Source organism: Lepidochelys kempii, chromosome 9, assembly GCF_965140285.1.
Source record: "Lepidochelys kempii isolate rLepKem1 chromosome 9, rLepKem1.hap1, whole genome shotgun sequence".
In the NCBI taxonomy this organism is placed as follows: Eukaryota; Metazoa; Chordata; order Testudines; family Cheloniidae; genus Lepidochelys; species Lepidochelys kempii.
The window spans coordinates 60,939,805-60,967,078 of NC_136388.1; the positions used below are offsets into that span (position 1 = coordinate 60,939,805).

At 56.4% G+C, this 27,274-nt stretch overlaps 1 protein-coding gene across 3 annotated transcripts in view; it reads left to right on the plus strand.

Moving 5' to 3' along the window:
* OCRL (OCRL inositol polyphosphate-5-phosphatase) overlaps positions 1-17,676 on the plus strand; it is a 29,611-nt gene extending 11,935 nt beyond the window's left edge. For 2 of the 3 annotated variants that reach the window (XM_073360626.2, XM_073360625.2), the window contains exons 14-24: positions 931-1,040; positions 2,442-2,577; positions 4,059-4,169; positions 4,740-4,905; positions 5,145-5,380; positions 7,522-7,545; positions 12,773-12,892; positions 13,158-13,242; positions 14,819-14,946; positions 15,423-15,534; positions 15,634-17,676. In XM_073360626.2, the coding sequence (XP_073216727.1) occupies positions 931-1,040; positions 2,442-2,577; positions 4,059-4,169; positions 4,740-4,905; positions 5,145-5,380; positions 7,522-7,545; positions 12,773-12,892; positions 13,158-13,242; positions 14,819-14,946; positions 15,423-15,534; positions 15,634-15,779 (1,374 nt within the window). In that variant the 3' untranslated portion in view covers positions 15,780-17,676. The remainder of the gene's footprint in view (positions 1-930; positions 1,041-2,441; positions 2,578-4,058; positions 4,170-4,739; positions 4,906-5,144; positions 5,381-7,521; positions 7,546-12,772; positions 12,893-13,157; positions 13,243-14,818; positions 14,947-15,422; positions 15,535-15,633) is intronic. The other variant, XM_073360627.2, reaches the window with a different exon arrangement.
* The last annotated feature ends 9,598 nt before the right edge of the window (positions 17,677-27,274 follow it).

Genomic DNA, 27,274 nt, shown 5'->3' on the forward strand with positions numbered 1-27,274 from the left:
CTCTGGCCAAAAGATATGATGTTTAGGCTGTAGGAATGTGTATTAAAGCTCAGAGATACACGCTGCATGCTCAACAGCTCCTCTCACCAGCTCTTGAGGACAGAGCGGGAACACTGACCGAGGTCAGTCACAGCTCAGAGGGACCCTGGAAAGTGTGTTGCAGGAGCGCTGGGGATTCCTGCCTGTAACTGTTGTGTGCTCCTCAACAAGCTGGACCTGAGTTCTCTGACGGGTGTGGGCTGTGAAATATGTCCCTGCAGCACATTGGAAATTCTGGGGCAGCGTTAGATACATTTCAAAAAGGGGGGTTTATCCAGTGAAACGCAAAAGGAACAATACAATCAGTGCAGTGTCCCTTGGAGTATTTATGGTGATAGTAAATCTGACTTCGTGCTGCCTCTTACTACTTAATTTCCAGGATGCTGCAGAATTTTGTATTGAAAATAACTAACTGAATTTTTGATGCTGTTAAGGGAACTTAGGAGGTTTTGTAACTGGGTAGGAGACTTATGAGAGCTGGTTTGGCCTTGTCGGCCAAGCACACCAGTTGTAGGTTTCTGTTAAAATGACCAACAGTGAAGTAGTTAGCAATGGAGTTGCTTAACTGTCGTCATTAGGTTTCAAAGTTAACACTTGGTTGAGTTGAACAACTTGGCTCCCTTGTCTCTTGGTTCATGCTGTGTACAGACTCAGGCAGGCAGCACTATGTCAGTTTGCATCTGGTTTGTCTTTGGAAGGTTTTCTTTGCACTCGGAGTAGCTCTGTTTTGTAATGAAAGTGTCTGTCTGGGGACACGGTTCTGTTGTAAGGGGTGGGTTCTGTGACAGAGTCCATGGCTGTGGAGTAAAAGGGCCCTGCCTGTAACTTTGCTCTGCAGAGTTATGAAGACTTTGCTGTTGTGCTGACAGGCTGTTCCTTTTTTGCCTCTAGTTGAATATTCAGCGGACTCATAAGAAAGCTTTTGCTGATTTCACAGAGGGAGAGATTAAATTCATCCCCACGTACAAATTTGACTCTAAAACGGACCGCTGGGATTCCAGGTAAGTCTGTTGATGGTGGCCTGTTAACCTGTGACACCAACAGCATCTTGCCACACAGCTTCCTTCCCTGGCTGAATTATTAGACTCTGATCCTTCTCCTGGAAACATGCCTAGAGCCATCAACATGACATTGAATAGCCTCGTGGATCCCTCACAAATGGACTAGACGCGTTATCTGGGACGGAGCTTTTTGCTGATGCAGAACGTCAGTGAGGCTAATGAATGAAACATACAGTTGATATTCGTCTGAGAGGTGTGGGGAATACCTCTGAGGACAGAGACACAACACACAAGGCACTTGAGGGGTTAGGAGTAAGTGCAGATAGTCTCAGAAGAAGTCAGCTTTGCTGTAGTCTGGTGGGCCTGAGGACAGAACAGTCAGCCATGCCGAACTCTGGTTTAGCCTTCAGCACAGTCTCTTTGATTCCTCTACCACACAAAGGCAAGAAAAATTGACAGGAAACAAAAATGATAGTCCTGTCCTGGGCTGGCACTGCAGGGTCCTCTTCCCCCCAGGAACTCAAGGATCACAGATCTCACTTAGCCTCAGGGGCACCACGGGGCCTACCTGCCCCATTGCAGCCTTCTGCTGCTGCTCAGGAAAGTGTCTCTCTCTACTGGGTCCCCCCCTCCTCCCTTACAGAACTGGGTCCTTACGTCTTCCAGCTGGGAATCAGAGCCAATCATTAGCTGCTGCTCAGCTGGATCCCAACACCTGCCTGTTGGGCTTCTCCTTAGGCCAAGGCTTGCTGCTCCCTGGCTCTGCAGGCCCTTAAAGGGGAAGACTACTCTGCTACTCTTGCCCATGCAAATTCATCTGGGGAAAGATCATCCAAAACACAGACTTGAGGACCCTGGAAGGCAGGAACAGCTGAATAGATTTTCAGCAGTGGGGGTAGTAAATTAAACTGGAGCTTGCACCGGAGTGTGGTAACAAAAGAAGCTAATGCAACTTGGGGCCACATATGCAGAAGCCTCAGGTTATGGTGATAGCCCCCACTGAGCCCATTCCACTTCTTAGCACTGCAGTACCAGCAAGATGTTAACAGGTGCTAAGAAGAGCAACCTGAGCGATTGCGGGGATGATGAATAGATCAGGGGCATTAAATCCATGTATATGGGCTAGCTGACAACTGGGGCAGGGAGCCTAACTAGGTATGAAAAGGGTGCCACTCCCAGCGTAGGAATGTAGCCCTGGGAGGGGGGCAGAGAGAGGAGAACAGAAGTAATGGGATGCGATTTCAGAATGGTAACATTTCGGATGAGGAAAGTGGTGGGAGCCCTATCACTCCAGATGCTGCCCTAGGAAGTGTGTCCTGCAGGGACCAATCTGGCTGAGGAGGGGAATGGTCAGATGGACAGGAGGACTGTCTGATTTCCTGTTAACTTGTATATCTGCAGTGGGAAGTGTCGCGTGCCAGCCTGGTGCGATCGAATCCTCTGGAGAGGGGGGAACATTAATCAGCTCCGGTACCGCAGTCACATGGACCTGAAAACCAGCGACCACAAGCCAGTCAGCTCGCTGTTCCTTATTGGGGTAACTTGTTTCAGAGTAACAGCCGTGTTAGTCTGTATTCGCAAAAAGAAAAGGAGGACTTGTGGCACCTTAGAGACTAACCAATTTATTAGAGCATAAGCTTTCGTGAGCTACAGCTCACTTCTTCAGATGCATATCGTGGAAACTGCAGCAGGCTTTATATATACACAGAGAATATGTGATGGGCTATCACCAGCAGGAGAGTGAATTTGTGTGGGGGGGTGGAGGGTGAGAAAACCTGGATTTGTGCTGGAAATCACTTTAGATAAGCTATTACCAGCAGGACAGTGGGGTGGGAATAGGTATTGTTTCATATTCTCTGTGTATATATAAAGCCTGCTGCAGTTTCCACGATATGCATCTGAAGAAGTGAGCTGTAGCTCACGAAAGCTTATGCTCTAATAAATTGGTTAGTCTCTAAGGTGCCACAAGTCCTCCTTTTCTTATTGGGGTAACTGTCACTTGATGTGCTAGGGGAGAACGCTTGGTTGAAGTTCCAAGTTAAAGGATCCATCTGCTGAAGCAAGGGATACAAACACCCATGTTTGTATTGATATAAAAGGGAGGGGGGCGAGCAGAAATGAGTAATAGCTGCTCGGCAGCTGGAGCTGGGCAGCCTTACTTACCTCAGTCTCTGCAGCAGGGGACTCATAAGAGCTGCTGTTCTCATATGCAGCACAGGTCGGCTGTGCAGTGCCAGAGCAGCTTTGTGCCATGTTGACACAGACAATGGTTGGCGTTTACACAGCAGACATGCAGAGTATTCAGCAGGAAAGGCTCCAGCCATTGATTGCTTAAATAGTGTTTCTTAGGCTCTAAGGTGTGATCCCAATATTCTGCCACTGGGACGGGTGCACTGAGCTGTTTGCAACTGGCTCCTCCTCGGGGCCATGAGCTACCTGTAAACGATTGCACCCACTCCCATGATGCTGCTTCTGCTCTGCTTGGAGAAACAGGAACTCTGGGGTGCTTCTGGCTTGCTGGGGGGGTTGTGAATGGCTGAATATAAGTTGTGGGAGGGAAGAGACTTGAGATCCCTGGCCTGTTGGGCAGAGCCAGCATGTGTGTCCAGTATTCCTCTCCCCCACTCTCTGAACTAGGTGGTCTCCTAGACAACTCATTGCTTTCTCCTCTTACCCAATCAAGCAGGCTGAAATCCTGAGGAATTTGGGGTAAGACTGCAGAGTGCCTGTGCTACTAGGTGCAGAATGGCCTTAGAACATTTCCTGCAAATAGCAGATCCTTCCTGGTGCCCATTGGCCAGAAAAAGACACCAGTACAATTACTCCAGGTATAATAACTTGCATGAAATTACCCATGAGACTTGGGGGAGCAACTGGACAAATCTTCAGCCTTCAAAGCTGCACACGTGAAATGCCCAAGAATCTCCTCAGCTTCTGCTGCAGTTATTTACAAACCACTAAGGGAGTTTACACTCTTAAGGCCTACACCTTCAGTGAGTGTGATCTGATCTCCTGCAGGTGAAGATTGTGGATGAGCAGAGGTACCGGAGGTTGTTTGAGGATATTGTTCGTATGATGGACAGAATGGAGAATGACTTCCTTCCTTCACTGGAGCTTAGCCGGAGAGAGGTGAGAACAGAAATGAATTCCTTGTCTGCTTCCCAAAGAGCAGCAGCTGCAGAAGGGCTAGAATTTCTCTAAAGGTGTCTGAGGCCCTGGTCTACACTTAAAACTTAGGCTGACTTAGCTGCATCTCTCAGGGCTGTGAAAAATGTCACGCTTTGAGTACCACCATTAGGTTGATCTAACCCTAATGTAGACACAGCTAGGTCAACAAAAGGATTCTTCTGTCAACCTAGTTACCACCTATATCAATGGAAAAACTCCTTCCATTAGCGTAGGAAGCGTCTACATTACGGTGCTTCAGTGGCACAGCTGCACGGCCTATGGCAGCTGTAGTGTAGACATGGCCTGGTAATGTTTTATTAAACGCCAGTGTGGACAAATGTGCCAAAAACTAACTTCAGTCACCTCCACACAACCAGGTATTGGGTTAGAAATTGTCCATTGCCCTAACCTCTCAGCAAGCACGCTGGTAGGTGTACTTACCTCCCAGTGTTGATGGTGATGTGGAGTCCTTATACCTAACTACAGTTCCCTGCAGGTAATAAGAAAAGTTGTTTTCTCTTTGCTCTGTAGTTTGTGTTTGAGAAAGTGAAGTTCCGGCAGCTACAGAAGGAGAAGTTCCAGATCACCAACAACGGGCAGGTCACCTGTCACTTCTTCTTCATCCCCAAACTTAATGATAGCCAGTACTGTAAACCATGGCTTCGGGCCGAGCCCTGTGAGGGGTACCTGGAGCCGAGTGAGTTTTACACACTGTCTCTGTAGTGTCTTGGCTAAGGCCACCACCATTCTGTCCTTTCCCTCTCTTCTGCTGTTTGTCACCATTCCCACCATCACAAGCCGTCTGTCTCCCTTTCCCCTTTGGATTTCTGCCTCTCTGCCCAACTTTCACCTGTGCTCTGTGTCTGTCCATGAGGTCTCCATTACTTTTCCACTGTGGGGTTCTACAAGTCCATGTGTGCCCTTTGCCTGTTTCAGATGAGACTGTGGACATCTCCCTGGATGTGTATGTCAGTAAGGACTCTGTGACCCTCCTAAACTCAGGTGAGGACAGAATTGAGGATATCCTTGTCCTTCACCTGGACCGAGGCAAGGATTACTTCCTCACAATCAGTGGGAGCTACTTGCCCAGCTGCTTCGGCACCTCCCTGGAGGCTCTGTGCCGTATGAGACGACCAATCCGTGAAGTTCCTGTCACCAAACTTGTCGATCTGGTAAGGAGCAGTGGTCCTGAAGCTCCTGGGAACTTGCTTCCTGAGATTTGCACTGTGGTTTATTAACCAGACACTGAACTCTCCCCCTGCTAAAAATGGCTGCATTTCCCAAGGGCTAACCTCCCTCACTTGGGTAATGGTCCTGGCTCGCCACTGCTTCCCCTCCACATGCTGCACCCTGGCTTTCCTCACGTTCCCCTAAGGACTCTTCACTGCTCTGTGCTTTCAACCCCAACCTCTCTTGAGGGCTTCACTTTTCATATTTAATGGGATGAAAAGCTAACCCAGACCCTCATGGTCGTGTTCCTGCTGCATCTTTAGAATTGCCTGGGTTTCCTTATGGAAACCTTTATTCTAGGGGGTGCTGATTGTGGTCAGCTCAGGGCACAGTGTAAGATGAGTCTGCCATTTCCAGACATTGCCTCCAAGCAGTCCTGTGAGTAGCTGTTAGAGTGACTGTCAGAAAATGCCAGAGGCTGGCCCTGAATTGGGTGCACAAGGAAATACAAGTCCTTTCCAAATGCTGCCAGTGACTTACCTGAACGAACTGCTGGGCTCTTCTAAAGCCAAAATCAATTCCCGATATTTATTCTGGCACTGGATTTACGGGCTTGCTCCAAGGCTGAGAGCAAGCTCAGAGAGAGTGATAGCAACAGACACTAGCAATGGCACCCTCAACACACATGATGGCTTCACACCAAGCATGCACATTTGGCAGATGTGCTTGTTCTGTGTATGAGCAGAGTGATCTTTGAGTTCCTCCTATAAATAAATTGCTCAAATAAATTGGTTAGTCTGTAAGGTGCCACAAGTACTCCTTTTCTTTTTGCAAATACAGACTAACATGGCCGCTACTCTGAAACCTATAGATACAGAGACTGAGCTGTAGGAGGTCATGAGAAGAGATCTGTTATCTCTCCGGTGTTGTTGAGTTTAGATAGTGAAACAAGCCTACTGCATCAAAAGCTTTGCTCAAATTAAGGCCAACTTGACTTGGACTGTGATCCGGAATGGAGATAATCTCTAAAAGGCAACAGGACAGAATGGTTGAAGGAGGGTCTGGAAATTGGATTGGTGTGGAATAGCGAGTGTAGCTGGAGACGTATTTGTGCATGGTTCTCTCCAGTTCTGAATGTGCTTGCAGGGGCCAGGTGATAATGATTTGTTGTGGTTTAAGAACTAGCACCATTTCTGCTGTCAGCTGGAATGCCAGTCCAGGACCCAGAGCAGCCTGTTGGAGGGTTTGCATCCACAGGAGCGGATGGTGTTCAGGCAGCAAAATTGAAAATAATTGTTACTCTACTGACCACAGAAAGGGGACAGGCAAGCAGAAGGCTAGTGCCCTGGTGGGACAGGCAATAAAGTGAGCCATTCTCTCTGTGATGTGGCTGTCGGGTGTCACCAGAGCCTAAGATTATATTGCCTATCTCTGCTCCCAATCACCTAGTGCTGTGGAAGGGGAGCCCACTTTGTCTAGGTTTTGGCAGTTCCTGACCCCAGGCCCCCTTGGGCTTTGCTGCCTTTCCATGGTGGCTGAGGCGTCCCTATGTACACAGGCTGGAAGGTGCGGGAGAACTCTGCTATTTGAAAGAGGAGGCGTTATCATGTAGTACTGTTAGGTTGAGGCTGACTCGCTCTGGGCCTTTGGAGCATGTGTTTTCCTGCCCCTGACTGCACAACGTTCCTGATGGTCATCTTTAACTCACCCGCTGCCACGCACACACAGATAGTCACAGGAGAAACTGGGCAGGTCAGATTGTACAGGGACACTTGATGCTGATTGTGAAGACTCGGGGAGTGGACAGAGAAATCTTCCAGGTAGGCGCCTGTTTCCACCTCTGGCCATGGGAGTCTGCTGAGTGCTGAACAATGCTACAAGGTCACTGGGGGTGCTCACTGGAATCCTAACAGGCCTTTACATCATGTGAGCAGTATTCCTGCTAACTGGGATCTAAATCTCCTGCTGCAGCTTTAACAGCAGTGGTGTCAGCAAAACATCTGAGAAGTAGCTGCCAGTCAGTGCTGGTGTGGTCTCAGGCTGCAGAGTCTGTTTCTTTTCTGCTTAATCCTAAATCAGGTTCTTTCTGTTAATCATGCTCTCCTCCTCTCTCTCTCTCTCTCACATCCTGCTCTCCTCTCAGGGAGAAGACAGCTTCCTAGAGAAGGTAATGCAAGCCAATGCTGAGGGGGCTTTCTAAGTGTTTTTTCCCCTTGTTTTTTCCTACCCCGACGTTCTTGTTAAACCCTGGATTTGTGCTGGAAATGGCCCACCTTGATTATCGTACACTTTGTAAGGAGAGTGGTCACTTTAGATAAGCTATTACCAGCAGGAGAGTGGGGTGGGGAGAGGTATTTTTTCATGCTTTGTGTGTATAAAAAGATCTTCTACACTTTCCACAGTATGCATCCGATGAAGTGAGCTGTAGCTCACGAAAGCTCATGCTCAAATAAATTGGTTAGTCTCTAAGGTGCCACAGTTACTCCTTTTCTTTTTGCGAATACAGACTAACACGGCTGTTACTCTGAAACCAGTGGTTTTTGTTTGAACTCACTGTAAAAAATGAGAACTTAGACTTTTTTCCCATTTTCCTGGTGAGCGCAGGGGGAGACTGCTGCAGAGGGAGTGTTGGTGCCAGAAGGCACTGCTGTGGGCCTAGAACAGACAGGTACACTCTACAGTACTGAATTAGCCCCTGTGTGCCTCATAGTGACTCTAGTTAAGGTGGAGATGGCACCTTTCAGGTGTGTGTAATTTCCTTAGAACATTTTCTATTGGGTAAGAAATTCTCCTGACAGATCCCAGTGCCCAAGGTGAATCTGTCTGCAAAATCTGACTTTGCTTTGCCCCCCATGAGTGAGTTGAATCAATGCATGAGAAATGAGTTTCAGAATTGAGGAAGGCTTTCTGAAGGTTATGTTTTTGCTGGGGGAGAGGTCTCTGTTAGCTGCAAAAAGAGTTCGGAGGGATGGCTTCCATCTCTGCATGTCTGTGTGGAGGCCTGGGGCTGGGGAGGGCCTTGCCATAGCTTGAGGAAAGCCCTTAGGCACGCTTTCTGCCTGATACTTGCCACAGCGGCAGAATGAAGCAGTCTGGTAATTCTCGCAACTGCCACTAGCTGAGCAGAGGCAGCAAAGCCAGGCCAGTGCTAGGAACCGTCGTTCTGCATGTGCTGATTGTACTGCAGAGTCAGGGACTCAAATCCCACCGCTGCCTGGGGGAGAGGAGGCAAGGAGCCACTGTCCTTCCCTCTCCCCCATTCTTCCAACTCATCCTCAGAGGATTGCCCCAGTCTCTTGTTTCCTCCTGCAGCTGCTCAGAGGCTTACTAACGTGCAAAGTTGTGCTGCTGCCCTAGGCTCTGCTCACAGAGCAGAGCGAACCAGGAGAGGAGGTGGGGCATCAGGGAGTGATCTTGTGGGACAAGAAAGCCTCTGCCTGTCTTCCAGCAGGGAGGAGGGGAACAGCAGGGCGACCTGTCTCCCAGGGTTGCTGTCTTCGGAGCAGCTGGCTAATGGGGTGAAGAAGGGAGGAAAGGATAAACTCCTTCCTCCCTGCCAGCACAAGAGGAGAGGGCACTCCAAATTAGTCAGACATCTACAAGCCAAAGTGAAGAGCGCCCTGGTAGGAATCCAGTGCAGCCTGTCACCATTCCCAGCAGCTAGGGGTGGACTGTGCCAGCTTTTTCAACGCTTTAATGTGGCTGTGTAGTTGTGGCACCAGCACTATAAAAAAAAATCACCTCCACAAGGGGAATAGCTCCCAGCGCTGGGGCACTGTCTACACTGACACTTTACAGCGCTGAAACTTGCAGCGCTCGGTGGGTGTTTTTTCACCCCCTTGAGTGAGAAAGTTGCAGCACTGTGAAGTGCTAGTGTAGACAAGCCCTTAGAAATCCTCACCCCTCAGATTTCAAGCAGCAAAGAAAGGAATAATCAGTTCTCCTTAACAGGACTTTTTATTTCCTTCCCCCAGCGTTCAAGCTGGGATGGGATGAGGGCTTGGGCATGTCCCCTCCTCAGAGCTGTGGGGGAAACAATCAACAAAGTCCTTATTCCACAATGGCCCGTTTGGACCCAGTAGTGCTTCGTGATGGGCAGGGGATAACACCTCTTGTGGTGAATGAAAAGGAGGACTTGTGGCACCTTAGAGACTAACCAATTTATTTGAGCATAAGCTTTCGTGAGCTACAGCTCACTTCATCGGATGCATTCTGTAGCTCACGAAAGCTTATGCTCAAATAAATTGGTTAGTCTCTCAGGTGCCACAAGTCCTCCTTTTCTTTTTGCGAATACAGACTAACACGGCTGCTACTCTGATTCTTGTAACAGTACTATCTGTTTTAACTGTACTAACCCACAGGTGAGCCAGAGTCCAGCTATGCATTTTTCAGTGTTCAGTCTTGGCATGAGGTGGCACCTGCCAGTGTTATGCAGCTGTCATGTCGATGTAATCCCTTAGCCCTGGCCTACAATAGGAAATTAGGTTGTTATAACTGTCGCTCAGGGGTGTGAAAAATCAACCCCCCCCCCACGCAACACAGTTAAACTGCCCTAACTCCTGGTGTAGACAGCACTAGTTGATGGGAGAATCCTGTCAGGGAGGTGGAGTTCCGATGCCAACAGGAGAACCCCTCCTGTCAGTGTTGGTACACGGAAGCGCTACAGTGATGCAGCTGCTTGTTAAGTGTAGACGAGCCCTGAGATGGGATAAACAGCCTGTGGTGTAGATTCAGCCCTGGGATAAGGATTTCAGGCTCTGGCCTTTGCTTTGCAGGATAAAAGTTGTAGTTGGAGTATGCTCACTGCTGTCAACGTGCTGCTCCAGATCTGTGGCCCTGTATGTTTAGAGCCGTGAGAGAGAGAGAGCCTTCACCTGCACGTGATTTCTAGCACTGTAAAGCTAATAGGTCCCGCTCCTTCAGACAGCCTCTGTGAAAGTGCGTCCTGTGATTGAGGGGAATCCCTAAGGCTGCGCATGGGAAACCCTACCCAGCAGGTCTGGAAAAGGGCAGTTGCCAGGCAAGTCCACTTGGCAATTGGTCGCCACGCATGTGTGTGTATAGGACAGGGTTCGCTCTGGGTGGCAGGTGCATTCCCAATAGCGGTACCTGCGGGTCAGCGCTGCATGCAGCTAGTGCCACTCCTCCAGGGTGATGTAAAACTGGGAACACACACTGCGGGTGAAGCCCTGTCCCTTGGGAAGTGAATGGAGAGTCCAAAGCTATGTAGTGTCTCAGCTGCTTCACATGGGTAGCCAGGAGAATGAGGCAAAGGGAGGTGTGGGCACTCTGTACGGAGTGGAGCCTGAATATAGCTATTCACCACCAGCAGGGTGGGCATTGGGGGGACCGAATGGGGGCAGTTCAGCAGGCTTGAGAACATGCATGTCAGAGTGCTAAGGGCATTAGTGAATGACTGTGCTAAACCCGCAGTCATGGGCAGCTAGCTGGGCAGGAAGGAAACAGCAGTGGGATTGAACCTGGACAAATGAAAGCCAGTGCGTCTGAAGGGAGGGGAGAGAACATGTGATCCAAACCAGGGATTCAGCCATAGAGCAAAACGTGCCTATAGTATGACAGCGCGTCAGGGCTGCTAGCAACTAGCCAGTTCCGTAGCAGCCAGTGGGACCTTGGGGCTGAGTGTGCAGAAGCACCACGTGGCAGGCCAGAGGAAGTCTCACTACGCAGCGCTTGAGCCGCCAGACAGCAGGGAGCTGGACGTTCGGGATGTCCGCCTGTTAGAATGAAGAGTAGAGCAGCAGGGGCTGGATTAAAAGGAGACATTCCCTGGGACTTGCAGCTGTGGTGTAGGAGCTGGAGCCATCTCCCAATCCACCAGACCCTAGTAAACACCCTAGTGTGGCCCGAGGGGGTGTAACTAAGGGAATGGCATTGCCCAAAGGAACAATGAGCAGGTTCTCTTCTGCTGAGATATGTTAGCCTGGCAGAGGCTTGGAGATGCACAAGGAGTCCCATCACCATGTTGGCAATACCTGCCCAGGACCCAGTGTGTATTGCTGGGCCCCCTTCAGCATGCTTTGGGGCAGGGGAATGCTAACTCCCTAGCTTGCAGTGATGGTGTAGATGTGTCAGTCCCAGGATATGAGAGAGACAAGGTGAGGGAGGTTCCTCTTATTGGACCAGCTTCTGTTGGTGCGAGAGAAGAGAGAGAAGCTTTCGAGCTACACAGAGCTCTTCTCAGGCTGGCTAACTGGTTGGCTGCAATTTGCCGGTTTCCTTTCTAAGGATGGCTGATTTGAGCGCGTGAGCAGCTCCTAGGACAGCAGGTGACTTGCTCTCCGCAGAAGCAGGCTGGATGTAGGAGGAGGAGAATAGTGGTCTCCCAGCATGTGTCCAGCCCAGAGTGCTGTGGGTCTCCATGCCTGAAGGTGGAGCTGGGCAGGAAGTTAGTTTTGGCTCTTGTCTTTGGTGGGGGTAGGGAGAAGAAGTTGAGGGTTCTTTTGGGGGGGATAGAAAAGTGCCCCCAAAAGAAGGGGGTGTTTGTGGGTGTTTCCCCTTCTCCAGGTGCAGCGGGGAATCTAGGCCATTGTCGCATCTTCTGGCATGCTGAGTGTCAGCCGGCTTGTCAGGCTTGCTCAGAGGCTGGGGACAGCATTTGGCACTAGCTGGTTTGGATGAGCGCTCTAGAGCCAAAGGTCAGCATACCGCACAGGAGCTGGCTAAAGCTCCCTCATCCTGAGCCAGGCTGTTCTGCCCTGCAGCCGCTGGAGCAGCCTCATGGTAGTGCTTTGACATGCGCTGCCTGCCCTGGGGCAGGGCAGGAGCTGGCCCCCCCAGAGGGGGATCCTCAGCATGGATACCTGCCAGAGCAGCAGAGACCTGTGCCTGTCATAGCTGGGGTTTGTGGGCTCTGGCCTGGCTGGAAATACTGCATTGAAACCTTTTGCATTCTGTTGGAGACAGGTGGCCTGGAAGGGGGGTGGGTTTGTATTGGCCTCTCTAAAAGGTTATTTTCCTGCCTAGCACATGAGCTTTTTGCATTCCCACCCTTGCTAGTTGTGGGTCAGGTGATCCATGCAATCCAGCCTGGTCTGAAGGGGGCTAAGAGGGTGGGTGTGGAGGAGGGTTAGGGTCTAGGGGAAGCTGCATGGTGCAGATCTCAGGTGAGGGGGAGGCTGTGCTGTACGGGGTCCTAACAGGGTTGTCACCCGAGTGGGCGGGGGGAAGAGCAGAGCCTGTTGGAGTGGCAGAATTTATCTAAAGGACTCTGAGGCCCTGGTCTAGCGGGGCTGGGGGCTGGGAAGGCAGGTGGGAGCTGGCTGGCCTGGGTGAGTGCCGGTAGGGCGCATGCTCTCCCAGGTTCTGGTGGTGTTGGTGTCTGTGCTGTAGAGGGATTGGGGCTCCCTGACCCTGGGTCTGCTCTTTCCCACCAGGAGAAATCACTTTTGCAGATGGGCCCCTTGGACAGCGAGGATGCCAGCGAGAGACCCCTGAAGGTGCCCAAGGAGATCTGGCTGCTGGTGGACCACCTGTTCAAGTGCGCTTGCCATCAGGTGAACAGAAAGGGCATGTGCCTGCACGGAGAGCTCCCCACTGTTGGTGACCAGGGAAGACACCCCGGCTCAGTGAGTCGGTAGTACTCAGACCACGACTCAGGCTGGGTGTTTGCAAGGCTGAGGCTGGCTCACCAAGGGCTTGGCCATCGCACCTGTGCTCAGCCTCAGCCCAGGCTGTCCCGGGGCCCGTGCAGCCTCCCTCGGCTGCACTCTCTGCACTGCGGCTCTCGGGAGGGTGCCCTGACTGTGCTGTCGTTGGCAGGAGGACCTGTTCCAGACGCCTGGCATGCAGGAGGAGCTGCAGCAGATCATCGACTGCCTGGACACCAGTATCCCCGAGACAATCCGTATCCTTCCCAGTGCTGAGGGTGGAGCCCAGCTCCCTGCCCTTCCCATGGAGATCCTGCTCTTGCCTTCCCTGGGGCAGGCTCCCTGTGAGGGGAGCTGCCTCCCTCTCACCCCTCTCCAGGGAGCCACTCGAAAACACCAAAGCACCACAGGGCCCTGGGTCAGAAGAAGGGGACCAGGTACAGGAGGTGCTGAGCGATGCCTTCAGGGAGCTCTGGGAGGAGCCTGATGAGAGAGCAGAGATGCAGGTGTGGGCGTGAGGGTGAGGGTGGAGGAGGCAGGGTGGGGGTTGGCCAGAGCCCTTTGCAGCAGCATTTTGGATTGGAGGGTGTGGGGTGGGCTCCGGCATGGAGTAGGGCTGCAGCAGGGATCTGGGGAGACGCTAAAGCCCATGATGAGGGCGCATGCTGGGAGTGGGAAGTGAGGAGGATAGCGGGGCTGTTAACAGCGAGGGAGATGAAGGGGTCAGAGGGGGACGAGCTCAGTTTCGGAAATGTTCTGTTTGTGATGAGACATCCAGGAGGTGTGCATGGCAGGGGGTGCTGAAGGGAGGGTGGGGGTGTGCACAGGGGGTGTGTGTGTGTGTGCACGCGTGCATGAGAGAGTGCCGAGCGGAGGGGTCAGAGGGGGCAAGGGTGGGTACAGCAGGGGCTGTGTGGTTGGAGTACATGACAGGAGTGTTGAGGTGTGCACGGCAGAGGGTGCTGGAGGGAGAGTGAGGGGTGCACATGCACATGGAAGGTGCAAGGCGGAGGTGGCAGAAGGGGCGGGGGTGTGTACGGCAAGGGATGTGAGTGGGGTGCCGGAGGGGCTGGGGATGCATACAGCAGGGTGTCGGGGGGTACATGGCAGGGGTGCTGGAAGGGGCTGGGATGTGTACAGCAGGGGGTGGGGGGTGTGCACAGCAAGGGTGTTGGAAGGGGGTGCGTATGGCAGCGGATGTGAGGGGGGAGCCGGAGGGGCTGGGGGTGCGTACGCAGGGTGTTGAGGGGGTACTGGAGGGGTTGGGGACACGTACTGCAGGGAGTGTGGGGGGTGCCGGAGGGGGTGGGCAGTGCATGAGAATTGAAGGGATGCACGGTGGGGGTGTACGAGTGGGTAGGGGTGTTCATGGGGCATGTTTTCAGGGCCATCAGAGAGGGATGGGGGGTGCACAGCGGGGGTCTCGGAGGGGGCAGGGGTGCGTGTGGCAGGGGGTGGGGGGTGTTGGAGGGGGCAGAGGTGCATGCGGCAGGGTTCACAGCGGGGGTCTCAGAGGGGACGGGGTTCACAGCGGGGGTGTTGGAGGGGGCAGGGGTGCGTATGGCAGGGGGTGTGGGGGCGTGCACAGCGGGGGTGTCGGAGGGGGACGGGGGGTGCACAGTGGGCTGTGCTGGGCCCTGGCTGTTTGGATAGAAGGGGGTAGAGGGAAGCACCGTTGAGGAGGCTGCCTGAGGAAAGGGGGAGCCCAAAGCCAGAGAAGGGTGGGGACGGAGGCTGAAGGAGGGGTGGCGGAGAGACACCAGTCGTGGGGGCGGCTGGGCACTGCGCAGGGCCATGCTGGAGAAGATTGCTCCTTGACTGGGTGTGGCGCAGCGGGCAGCAACCACTCGGTGGCTGAGGCACTCCTCATCTTCCTGGAGGCTCTGCCGGAGCCGGTCATTTGTTACGAGCTGTATCAGCGATGCCTGGACTGTTCCCACGACAGCCGGCTGTGTCGACAGGTGTGCGCCTCCCTCCCCTGTCACAGGGCCACTGGGGCTCCCCCCTGCTGCGGTTAGCAGCATGGCCTTTGGGGCTGGAGCAGGCTATGCCACTGCCCCCTCACCCGCCCAGGCCTTTGGCCCAAGGCCCTCTCCTGGGGTGCGCGGCCGGTGTTCTATGGCGGCACGTGCCTGCTGTGGGGGCTGGGGAAGCTGGCTCGGGAGGTTTGGGTCCCACGGCTGCAGGCACATACGTCTCCTCTGACGTGCGCCTGAGGCAGGGGCTGAGCTTGGAGGGCTCCTCCTCACAGGAGTCCTGCTGCTGAGGAAAGACAGTGAGGCCTGGCAGGTGGTGCTGGGCATCCGGGAGCTGTGCCGGTCCAGGGGGACACACGCAGCCTGATCTGGACCGGCAGGAGGGGCCCTGGCAGACTGTGCGGGCGTGGAGGGAGGAGGAACGCGTGCTGCTGGGGAAGCTTACCTTTCCCCCCTTGCAGGTGATTTCTCACCTGCCCCGGTGTCACCACAACGTCTTCCACTACCTGATGGCGTTCCTGCGGGAGCTCCTGAAATACTCGGAGGACAACAACGTCAGTGCCAATATGATCGGTAAGAGCCCAGCCTGCCCCCGCGCCTGCTGCCATCCATGCAGTGTCCACACAAGCCCTTGCCTGCACATCTAATGCAGGATTTTGCCTCTCTTTGCAGCCACCCTGTTCACCAGCCTCCTCCTGCGGCCTCCACCCAACCTGATGTTGAAACAGAGTCCACAAGACCGCCAGCGAGCCATCAGCTTCCTCCTGGGCTTCCTGCTCGGCGGGGACCAGGAGTCACCTCCCTGCCCACGGTGTTGATGCGTGGGACCCACTGCCGGTGGTTTAGTGGGGGCCAGACCCACCCCATAGCCCTTGAGGGGATATGGGAGAAGTCTCTAAGCTATGCTACGGGTCGTGTTTATCATCAGAAAGGAAGTGGCCTCCCACCCTTCCCCCTGCTGTACCTACACTGCAGAGGACTTGTACGCTCATCACACTGCCACCCAAGCCAGAGCCCTCCAAGGGACGGGGCTGTGCTGGTTCATCCCGCAGCATCCCTTCCCTGGCAGTAGACTTATGTATGGGAAGGGCAGACCAGGAGCTCCCCGAGGGCCTGGAGGTTGGCCACAGTGTCCCCTGGCTGGACTCTGCTGCTCTGTGTGTATATGTATGTGCACACACTGACAACTGTGTGTCTTGCCAGCTGCGCAAAGGGGTTTCCCCGAGTGTGCATCCCTCGTCTTGGGCCCTGTGTGTGCCAGCAGCAGCACTGAAAGGGTTAATCAGTCCTTTGGCCTCCCCAGTCCCTTCAGGGCTGCCTGGCCTTTCCTCTCTGCTCTGTGGTTTGTGTGATGCGACCGCTGCCCCAGCATTGCTCACTCCGACCCTCCCCCAAACAGGGAAGCCTTACTGTGGCTTGTTGGCACCCAGCCCAGTGCTGGGGCAGTGAGCATGGGGACCCTGGCCCAACTTCCTTCTGGGGTGCCAGTGGGAATTATGGGGTGAAGGTGCAGCCTCGCTGGTGAAGGCTGCAGGGAATGGGGGGAGGCATCTGCATAGTCGGGTTGTCCGGGGCAGTTTAGTCTCCCGTGGGAAGAGGGGGAGGGCTGAGCCTCCTGGGGGTGTGCTGGGGTAGCTCAGTGGGACTGTGTGGGCATTTGGCAGGGCTGTCGATTCTCTGGCAGGTCAGAACGCTGCAGCCAGTGGCTGCGCACCCTGCAGTCTCCTCAACGCTCGCCCGTGGCGCCCTCCAGCCCTCTGCTGTCAGCCACTGAGGAGGGGATCCCCCTTCCTGTGTGTGGCGCTGGCTGTGCCCCAGCCCTGTGCTTTCTGCTACAGTTGAGCCCGGCACCTCGCTCCTGCCTGTGCATGCTGGGCCCACTGCTGTCTGTGCCAGAGCCCTTGCCCTGCTCTCCAAGGGACGGAAGATCCCAGGCTCTTTGGCACTTGTTCCCCTTTTTGTGCTGGTGCTCACCTAAAGCTGAGCCCTAGGAGGGGAGGGGGGACGTGCCATGTGCCCTGCCGGGTGCTGGTGGAAGAGACTAGTTGCAGGCCTACATCATTCTCCACTGCTTTGTTCCCTGGTGTTCACCCCTCTGCTGCTCCATTTCCCCCGTGGCGGGGAGGAAGGGCTGAAATGCCGGGGGGTTGGTGTTGCTCCCAGTACCAGTGCTGGTGGGGTGCTCCCAGCTGTGTGCTTCCTGTCTGTGTCTGAGGCTGAGGGGGGTGGGGGCTGCATGGGGGAGAGGGTTCCCAGAACACTAAGACGTGCCAGCTTTGGCCATAGGCCCAGCCTGGGCAGCTCCAGCACCAGGAGCCAAGATGTGGGCCAGAGCCACAGCAGAAAGGAACCTCTGGGTCCAGGCAGCTAGTAGTTTGGGGGGAGGGAGTGGGTCCTGGTCAGCAGTAGGCCCTGGGGGTTCAGTGGCTCTGGTACGTGTCTGGAGGAAGATTCCCCTCCCTCTCCCCACACACACACACACACACACACACAATGCCAGGAGAGGGAAAGGCCCATGTTCCCCCCCCACCAGGGAGGGCTCTGCACTCAGGCTGGCCTGTGGGGCTCTCCCCTCCATTTCCTGTGCTGCTCTGTGCGTTGTCCTGTTGCTCGGAGCTGTCCGGGGCTCCTGTACCTTGGGCTGTTTCTTTTTTATTACATAATTTATTAGAAAACTGTTTCTTCCAAATAAACCTCTGTTGTGCAATGAGTAAAGTGGTGTCACGAGCCCCCAGACCTGCCTTTCCCTGTGCTGCCCAGTGGGGCAGTAAGTGCTTTGGGCTCTCCTAGGGCAGCAGCTCGGAGCTGCACATTGTTCCTAGGCATACATGGCATGCACGGTGCAAGGGGCTTATGCTCACCTCTGCTGCCAATGGCACCTGCTTGCGGAACCTACAGCCTGGCCCAGCCTGGGAGCTGTGCCCATGCTAAGGCCTGGGCCTCGCCGTCCAGCTGGTATCCTAGACAGTGGAGGAGGCTGAAGGTAGGTGATCCAAACTGGAGCACTCCCCAGGGCAGGCTGTGGAGTTGGCACCTCCAGGCAGGGCTTCGGGGCTGGCTCCGCCACTGTCAGTACTGTCAGCAGCAGCTGTGCTTTCTGAGATAGGAAACCTTCCAGGTGTTGGGGGAGAATGGCTGATGGGCAGCCCAGTTGGGGGTTCTCAGCAAGCATGGTGCTGTGGCTGACTTGGGCACTTAGCGGAGCTGGCCTTGCAGCATGCTCCAGCCTCTAGCGTGCTCCTGCTCCAGGCCACTCTACTGAGAAAGGGATCCCCAAAGTCTGCTCCTGAGCCTGTCCCTGCCCCAAAGAAGGGGGCTGGGATCCAGCTGCATGGCAGGAGCTCCCATGTGCTATCAGCTTCACAGCACCTTGCTCCCCTCTCTCCCAGGACTATGTTCTCATGAAACTGCCCTGCTCCCCAGCAGCAAGGAGGGCAAAGTGCAGGTGCTGTAGGTGTGGGGTGGGGAGTCTCCACACAGCAGCTGGAGGCAGGAGTCCTGGCACTGTGTGCCCATCCTCACCAAGGCAAAAGTGCTTGAGTAGAGGAAATAACTACCTTAGCCTCCTCTCCCACTGTCTGTAGCTCAGACAGATAGGGGGCTTTGGCGGTGCACAGACCATCCTGCAAAGGCGAGGCCAGATGCCTCCTACAGGGACCACTGAGTGGTCTGGGCACTTGCTAGCTAGCATCCCATGTTGGCTGGGATGTGACCCACGCCCACCCATAGCTCCCTGCGGGGACCAGATGAGTTTCATCTACACATCTGCTCTGTATCTGGGTATGGCCTGTGGCAAATGGTCTCAGCCCTCTGCTATGGCTGGGGCACTTGGCACTGCCTCATGGGCCCTGCCATCTCTTCCCATTGCCAACCCCTTTCAGCCATGCAGGGAACTTAACAGAGATGCCATGTTGGGCTGACCTGCACTGAGCCAGCAGCCTCTGCACCAGGGCTCCCCAGGCTGTGTGCAGCTGAGCCCGCACTCCCCAGTTTGGGGTCTTTACACAACAGCAGTAAACAACTCCCAGCCATGCCCAGCCCACTGCTAATGGGTGCTTCGGTCACGAATGTCACCACCACAGGGCTCCTACTACTGAAAGGGATCCTGTCCTCTCCCTACATGCTGGGGAAAGTTTCCCTGTGGCCCTGCAGCAGACGAGCCCTGAGAGGAGCTGGCTCAGGGCCTTTCAAATCCACAGAGAGAATGCAGCCTCAAAGCCCTGGAGCAGAGCTTCCCCGCCTCCCCCGCACAGCATCACAGCTTCCCAGGTGGGCCAGTTCCTTTTCCTTCTGTGGGCTCACCACCTCTGCGCCCCCAGTGCAGCCCTGCTGCAGGGGACAGGGCATGAGGCTAGCAGTAGGGACAGAGGAGCAGGTGGCCCCAAGGGCTCATGCACCCCCCACATTGGAAACCCCTGCCCTAGAGACCCACTGCCTTAAACCCAGCCCCAAGGGCCATAAATGCTGTAGGCTGTTGAGGGACCCTAGGGCTGGGGAGGCTCCAGGGGCTGGGGCTGGGGCTGGATCAGGCTGTCCCAGCTTCCTCCCAAGGGTTTGCCTTGTGGAGCCCTGCTAGCCAGATCCTGCATCCAGGTAACTCCCGCTGCACACAGTGGGAATTGATCAGCGGCAGCAGCTGCTTAGCTGGGCTCAGCCATGATGCAGGAGGCTCTCATGGCACCTGTGTACGCTCTGCAGGGGTGGCTTGTTGGGGCTTGCAATGGGGAGGGGCACTGGTGATCCAGGGATGTCTTGATGCCCGCTGGCAGAGGGCACAGGGGTGCATTAGGGTCACAAGGAGCCTCTGGGTCTAGTATTTACATACTAGTGTCCTGAGGTCTCTGTGGCTGTTATAACCATGGTGAGATGGATGTGTGGACACCACACAGGAGGAGTTAAGTATAGCTACTGATGGTTCTCTTCGTAGGGTCTGGAATGTGGGACCAGCCACGGGAAGTTGATAAAAGAAAGAAACTTGGTTGTGTTTCCTTCTCTCAGGTTGTCTGCACGTACATTGAGTATTGCATGCTTCCTAGTGAGCTCCAAGTTACAGTCTGAGCCACAGGCTCACCACATGACTCAGTCTCCAGGGGAAATTCCAGCCAGGGAAACCCAAGTGGCGGGGCAGGAGCTAGCCTGGTCATAAGTGCAGACAGTGGAGTTTTGGACTGTAACTGTAGGGCCAGAGACTCATGTTGTATCCTTCCCCTAGGCAGTTAGCCAGCAGGGGGTTGCTTCACCAACAAAGTCTCACAGCCAATGAACTGCTGCAAGAAGAACTTGAGGGGAACTGGTTAGTTAAGTTTAGCCTCTAGTACAGGGGTTCTCAAACTGGGGGTTCGGACACTTCGGGGGTTGTGAGATTGTTCCATGGGGGGTCACGAGCTGTCAGCTTCCACCCCAAACCCTGCTTTGCCTACAGGATTTATAATGGTGTTAAATATATAAAAAAGTGTTTTTAATTCATAAGAGGAGTCGCACTCAGAAGCTTGCTGTGTGAAAGTGGTCACCAGTACACAAGTTTGAGAACCACTGCTCTAGTAGGTATGTTGTGACTTTAGTTTATATGTAACCCCTTGGTTTCTGCTGGCTAGCATTTGAATCTCTGGGCTTTGTTTAATACACTGTTTATCGAGAAAGCAGATAAGTGTAAGTTCCATGGTGTGTCACTGCTAAGCTGGGGCGTGCTGTTCCTTTAGCAACAGAGGAGCTTGGGGGCAAGTGTCCAGTGGATCAGGAGCAGCGTGCTGCCCATGGGTGATGGCGGCAGGGAGCTGATTCCCAGAAGGTACAGAAAAGGCTCCCTTGCACTAAGGGCAGGTGCTAGCGAGGTGCCCCACAGCCCTGGGTAACCCTGGAAGCGCCACAGGGCATGGTCCAAAGTGGCAGCAGCCTCAGCACTCCACTCGACTGCCCCCAGGCCATTGTTCACACACGTGCAGTCCCCACCACCTTCGTGGAGCCCATGTACCTCCAGGTGCATCGCCAGATCCATGGGGAAGGCCCCCTTCACTAAGCTAAGCCAGATGGGGGTTGGGGACTCACGCCTGGGCCCCAGCTTTGTAAGCTAGAACATTTCAAAGGAGCACCTGCTTTGGAGACCAAAGTGGCAGCACATTCCACAGTGTCTCCTCAAGTGCCCCCACCACCATGGGCCCAGCTGATAGACTTTACTGCTGTGGGAGCTGGGAGTGGTGCCATGAGTAGCTCACAGGACCAGCCCCTGCCTGTCGTGCAGACAGATGCTCCGAGGGTCCCTGCCATGCCATGGAGGTTTTTCGCTAGTTGTCGAGTTCATACCAGTCCTAGCAATGGGATTCCCAGCCCTGTGCTGGGGAACCTTCCTTCTCCCGTTCAGCCTCCCTTTGTCTTTGCTCGGTTTGTGCCGTGGTTAGTGGCAAGGCACATGTTGTATCATACCCGGCAGCATGGGTGTGAGTGGCACGTAACAGAGAGAACTGAGCCGCTGTCGCTGCTGAGCTGCCTGTCCACGTCTGATGTGCTACACGGCAGGACTGCTGCCAGGAGGCTGCTCCTTTGCGCATGGTGCCCATCATGTGAGCACCCTCCCCTATAAGGTCAGGCCAGCAGGGGAGGCTGGGCCACTTCTGGAGAGACGGGGCTTGTTTTGCCCTCTTCCCAGCTGCGGTAGGCACCAGGCCAGGGCACTTTGAAGGCTGCTGAAATCTGACTTAGTCAACTGCCCCTTTCCTCTCCCCCGCATTGCAAATCTCTGTCAACTCACAGATTATTTTACTATCCCGCCCTCCCTTCAGGCTCGGGGGCTGTAGGTGCATGTGGGGGAGCACTGAGGACAGAGACCTCAGGGCAGGGTGGTGGGATTTTGGAGCTGAGGCCTTGGGAGTGGCCGGTGGGGGACAGGGGTCCTGGGTAGAGTAGGATGTAGGGTAGGGTAGAGCTGGGAGAATAGCAATTCCACACGCAGCCAGCAGATGGCACAAGAGCACTACTTTCCCTGCCCATTACACCGAGCCAAAGGTAAGGCCGGGTGACACACGGGGAAGCGGCTGCATGTTCTCAGCCTGCCTGGTCCCTTAGCCCCTTCTGCTGGGCAGCAGCTTCACAGCCCAGCTGCCTGCCTTCCCCACTCCCTCTGAGCTAAAGCCCCATTGCAGCCCCCAGGACATTGCACAGGTCCAGGTGCTGGGTCTCAGTGCCCAGACACGGGCTTTGTGCTCTGCCTCCCCCCGACCCCCGCCTGTGCTCCCAGCCTCAGGGGAGAATACACCAGACACAGTCACTCACGGCTGGCCCCAGCTCCCGGTTCTGGCGCTGCAACAGGCCCCTGCCACTGAGCTGGAGACAGCATGGAGCCTGGCAGCAGTTCCTCGAGGATCCCCTGGACGGATCTCCTGTACGCCACGCCGCAGGTTGGTCCCGTCTGCACTCAGCAGGGCAGCGTCACTCCCTCAGCGCAACCACTGCCTGCCCCTTGCAGCACACCAGTCTGCCCTGGTGCTGGCTGCTTTCGGGATGGTGTGACTGACGTTTGGAGCAGCCCAGCTGCCTTAGACTGTGAGTGCCCTGGGGCAGGGGCCGTATCTTTGCTCTACGTGCATACAGCACCCAGCACAGCAGGGCTCTGCCCTGGTCAAAGGCCTGTATGACTGTTCCATGACAATAGACGATCCAGCCCCCGGCCCTCTCCACCGAGCAGGGAGAGCTGCCAGCAAACCGGTCCTTCCCCCAGCAGCTCCTTGGCTGCATGCCCTGAGCCTGCTGAGGTTTGAGAGAAGCAGTCGGGTACAGCCCCAGGCAGGCCTCGTCCACCCTTCCCAGAACACTGCCCGGGCTGGGAGCCCAGGTGCAGCTGGGTTTGGCCGGGTCATACACAGTGCCCCGTCGAGTGCCCCCTGGTGTAGAGAGGACCCTGGCACTGGGGCCAATCCAGCACTGACAGGAGGCTGGGCTAGCAGGGCGTCCGTCTCTCCTCTCTGTGGATCTTCAAGAGCCAGGCTGCTCTGAACCCCACAGCCAGTCCGGGCCGCAGAGCTGCACCTGCCCCCTCATAGTGGGAGAGCCTGGGCAGATACTGGCTGGGGTCGTGGCATAAGCCTGTGCCCTGGCAGGCAGCGGCTGAGGCAGCAGCACAGGCCAGACCTGCCCAGCCTCTGCTTTGCATGTGGAGCCCAGGGGCTGGGCCGGGGTGGGAGGCAAAGACCCTGGCTAAGTGGCTCCTGCTGGTCTGTGGGCTGAGTCAATCCCCTGGCCCCCTTCCTAGCAAACCCTGAGGCCAAGCTGCAGGCCCCATGGTGGTAGGGTTGTCAACTTTCTACTAACACAGAACTGAATACTCTTGCTCCGCCCCCAGTCCAGCCCCTCCTCTGAGGCCCCGCCCCTACCCTGCCCCTTCTTCAAGATCCCACTCCCCACTCAATCCATTCCCCCCTCCCCGTAGCTCACTTATCCCACCCTCACTCACTCACTCGTTTTCACTGGGCTGGCTTAGGAGGTTGGGGTGTGGGAGGGGGTGAAGGCTCTGGCTGCAGGTGCTGGCTCTGGGATGGGGCCAGAAATTAGGAGTTCAGGGTGCAGAAGGGGGCTCCGGGCTGAGGCAGTGGTTGGGTTGGATGCGGGAGGGGGTGAGGGCTCCAGCTGGTGTGAGCTCTGGGGTGGGGCCAGGGATGAAGGGTTTGGGTGTAGGAGGGGACTCTGGGCTGGGGGTGGAACCGAGGGGTTTGGAGTATGGGAGGGGGTATGGACTGAGGCAGGGGGTTGGGGTGTGGGAGGGGGTATGGGCTCTGGGATGGGGGTGTGGGTTCTGGGGTGGGGCCAGAAATTAGGGGTTCAGGGTGCGGGAGTGAACTGGGGCAGGAGGTTGGAGTGTGTGTGGGTAGGGTGAGGACTCTGGCTGAGGTTGCAGGCTCTGGTGTGGGGCCAGGGATTTGGGGTGCAGGAGGGGGGCTCCAGGCTGGTGCTGAGCAGTTCAGAATATGGGAGGGAACTCTGAGCTGGGGCAGGGAGTTGGGGCGCAGGGGTTGTGAGGTCTCTGGGATGGGGTTGGAGATGACGAGTTTGGGGTGTAGGAGAGTGCTCTGTGCTAGGACCGAGGCGTTTGGAGGGTGGGAGGGGGTCAGGGGTGCAGGCTCCAGGTGGCGCTTACTGAAAGCGGCTTCCGAAAGCAGTGGCATGTCCCCCCTCCAGCTCCTAGGTGGGGATGCAGCCAAGCCATGGGAGCTGCATAGCTGGCTCTTGGTGCGGGGACAGCATGCGGAGCCCCCTGGCTGCCCCTATGCGTAGGAGCCAGAGGGGGGACACGCCGCTGCTTTCGGGAGCTGCGCAGAGCTTCAGGGGACAGCATCACTCATCAGTCCACACCTGGCACTCCTCACAAAGGTCACTCGCTGGCCTAGAGCCAGGTGCTCCTAGCTTCTGTGTGGCTCCCACACGGGTGCCAGCCTGGGCCAGGGCCTGCCCTGCTGCCCAGGAGCAGCTTGGCAGCCAGCTTCAGTTGTCAGGTCTGGGGACAGCAGACGGTCCCGGCAAATGGGCAGCTCCGGTGGCACACTTGAGCTCCTGGCAGCTCCCAATGGGCTGAGGAGCCAGGGGCCTAGAACACATGTGGACCCCAACAGCTGGGCTGAGGCCTGAGCCCATGTGAGACCCCTGGCCCCAGGGGCCATGAGCAGCTTCCCTGCCCATGTTTAACCCCTCAGCAAGCTGCAAGTGAAACTAAAACCGTCCTGGGGAGCCTTGACCAGCTAGCATGAGGCCAGGTGAGGCCAGCGGATTGAATCCACCCTCAGCTTGTCCGGGGAAAACGGCCCATGTGAACAAGGCCTCGGTGACAAAGACAAACCCACTGTAGCTCCAGCACTGTGCTCAGAGCAGCACCTCAGCTGGGACCCCCCCCGCCCCACCGGGGACCCCCCAGCCCTCTGCCCTAGCGGGGACCCCACATGTCTGCTGCACCCTGCCCCAGCTAGGACTCCACACCTCATAACCCCCTGCCCCATCCAGGAACCCCCACCCCCTGCAGCACCCTGCTCCAGCTAGGGTGCCCCCACACACATAGCCCCTACCCCAGTTGGGATCCCGCACCCCATAGTCCCCTGCCCCAGCTGTGAGCCCCCACCCCCTGCAGCACCTTGCCCCAGCTGGGACCTCCCCCCCTACAGAGCCCCCGGCCCCAGTGCCAGGGCCACACACCCCAGTTCCATCTCTGGAGTAGCCCAAGATGGCAGCCATCATGTAAGGGCTAGAAGCTGCATACCAGGGGCCCAGCGAGCTGGGTGTTTAGGGGCATCTGACCCTGTTTTACTGCCTACATGGGGGCAGAGCTCTTGGGAAACCTTGGTTCCATGTGCCTGTCCCCATGGAGCACAGCCCTGCCTGTGCAATGTCCTGCCAGCCGCTTAAGGGGCTGCACTGGGCCCCGGGGCACATGGGCCTGGAGAATTAGTCATGGTGGAAAGCGCCCAGACACTGCGGTGATGAGCACTGGCTAAGCCCCTGCTGCAGAGAACAGAGTTGCACATTGGAGCTGGGAGCCTGACTGGTCAGGAGGTCCCAGCTAAAGACTTGGGTGCTTGAGCTGGGCCAGCCCACCCTCCAGGGGCCTTGCCCACTGCCTGGGCCCCAGCCGGCCCCCAGAGCCTGGAGCACGAGGCAAGTGCTCTCCTCGGCCCTGCCCCGCTCTGGTCCCCAGACACGTCCTGCCTGGGAGGGAGAGCAGCTGGGGCGGCAGTGGAGAAAGCCGAGTGCGTCCTGCCGCAGGAAGCCTCAGGCAGTGTCATCTCCAGCTGCTTCCTGCCACCTCCTTGCAGGGCTCCTGCAGGGCTGCTCCTGGCCCCCTGCAGCAGCTGGGTGCCCCGGCCAGCATCCCGGAACCCAGGCAAGGTGAGCCCATTGTTCTGCACACCAGCCGCGTTTCTCAGGCTGAGGAGAGGAAATGCCAGAGCAGGCGGGATGTGCCAGAGGGGCCGCAGGGCAGTGCACGGCCACACCAAGGGAGCAGGCAGCGGGCAGCCTGGTCCAGATTCCTCTGTGGGGCCCGAGCTGCCTCCTCTCGGTCCTGTACCAGCAAATCCAACCAAGACTTCTTGGCCTCCGAACAACCAGTCTTCCCAGTAGAGCCCCCAGTGGGAGTCAGGCAGAGGCCAGCCATGGACTCATCCCGACCCCTCAAGCCATCACTGTGGCAGGGAATCAGGACAAGGGCCTTGGCCTGGCTGGAGCACAGGCAGCGCTGGGCTGGCTCTGGCATGAGGTGTCTTGGTGCCAAGGGGTAGGGGAGTGTTGGTGGCTGCACAGGGCTGAATCTATGGGGTATCCTGGGAAGTAGGCGGACTGTGGCATCTGAGTCATGGGGAGCACTAAGTGGTGCTGTGACCCAGTCTCTCGGGCGCTGGTTCCGGCCCATTGGGGGTGCTGCGACCCAGTCTCTCGGGCGCTGGTTCCTGCCCGCAGGGCGTGCTGCGACCCAGTCTCTCGGGCGCTGGCTCCTGCCCGGAGGGCGTGCTGCGACCCAGTCTCTCGGGCGCTGGCTCCTGCCCGGAGGGCGTGCTGCGACCCAGTCTCTCGGGCGCTGGCTCCTGCCCGGAGGGCGTGCTGCGACCCAGTCTCTCGGGCGCTGGCTCCTGCCCGGAGGGCGTGCTGCGACCCAGTCTCTCGGGCGCTGGCTCCTGCCCGGAGGGCGTGCTGCGACCCAGTCTCTCGGGTGCTGGCTCCTGCCCGGAGGGCGTGCTGCGACCCAGTCTCTTGGGCGCTGGTTCCGGCCCACTGGGGGTGTTGTGACCCAGTCTCTCAGGCACTGGTTCCGGCCCATAGGTGGCGCTAGGGACCAGCTCCCTCTGACATCTGTCTCCTGTATTGTGCTAATCCAGGGATGCTCCAGGAGAGTTCCAGAGTCAAGGTGTGGCCCCCACACCGTGTTGGGGTCTCTGACTGAGCCCAAGCTAGGCCCAGCCCCTCTGATGGTGCAGTGGCGCTTTGCTTTCATTACTGCTGACCCAGCCAGCATGCAGCGCTCCCCTGTCAGGGAGGAGCCAGGTCTGAGGCCACCCCTCTGTGTGGCTGAAAGGGCATTTCACAGCTAAAGTGGGGTTGCCCTGGGCTCCTGGCAAGCTGCCAACGGTCTGACAGAGCTGGGGCATGTGCCACTGCAGGAGCCCTTGGGCCCCAGCCCATTCTGGGCCTTTGCTCTGCCCCCCGCCAGCCTGGCCCGGGAGGAAATGGAATGAGAATTGAAGCCAAGTTGCTCACAGTCTGATCCAGGCAGGGCTAGTGCACAGCAGGGAATGAGCCCTGTGCAGAGGCCCACCAGCACTGGGCAGCTGTGGCTGCATGCCTG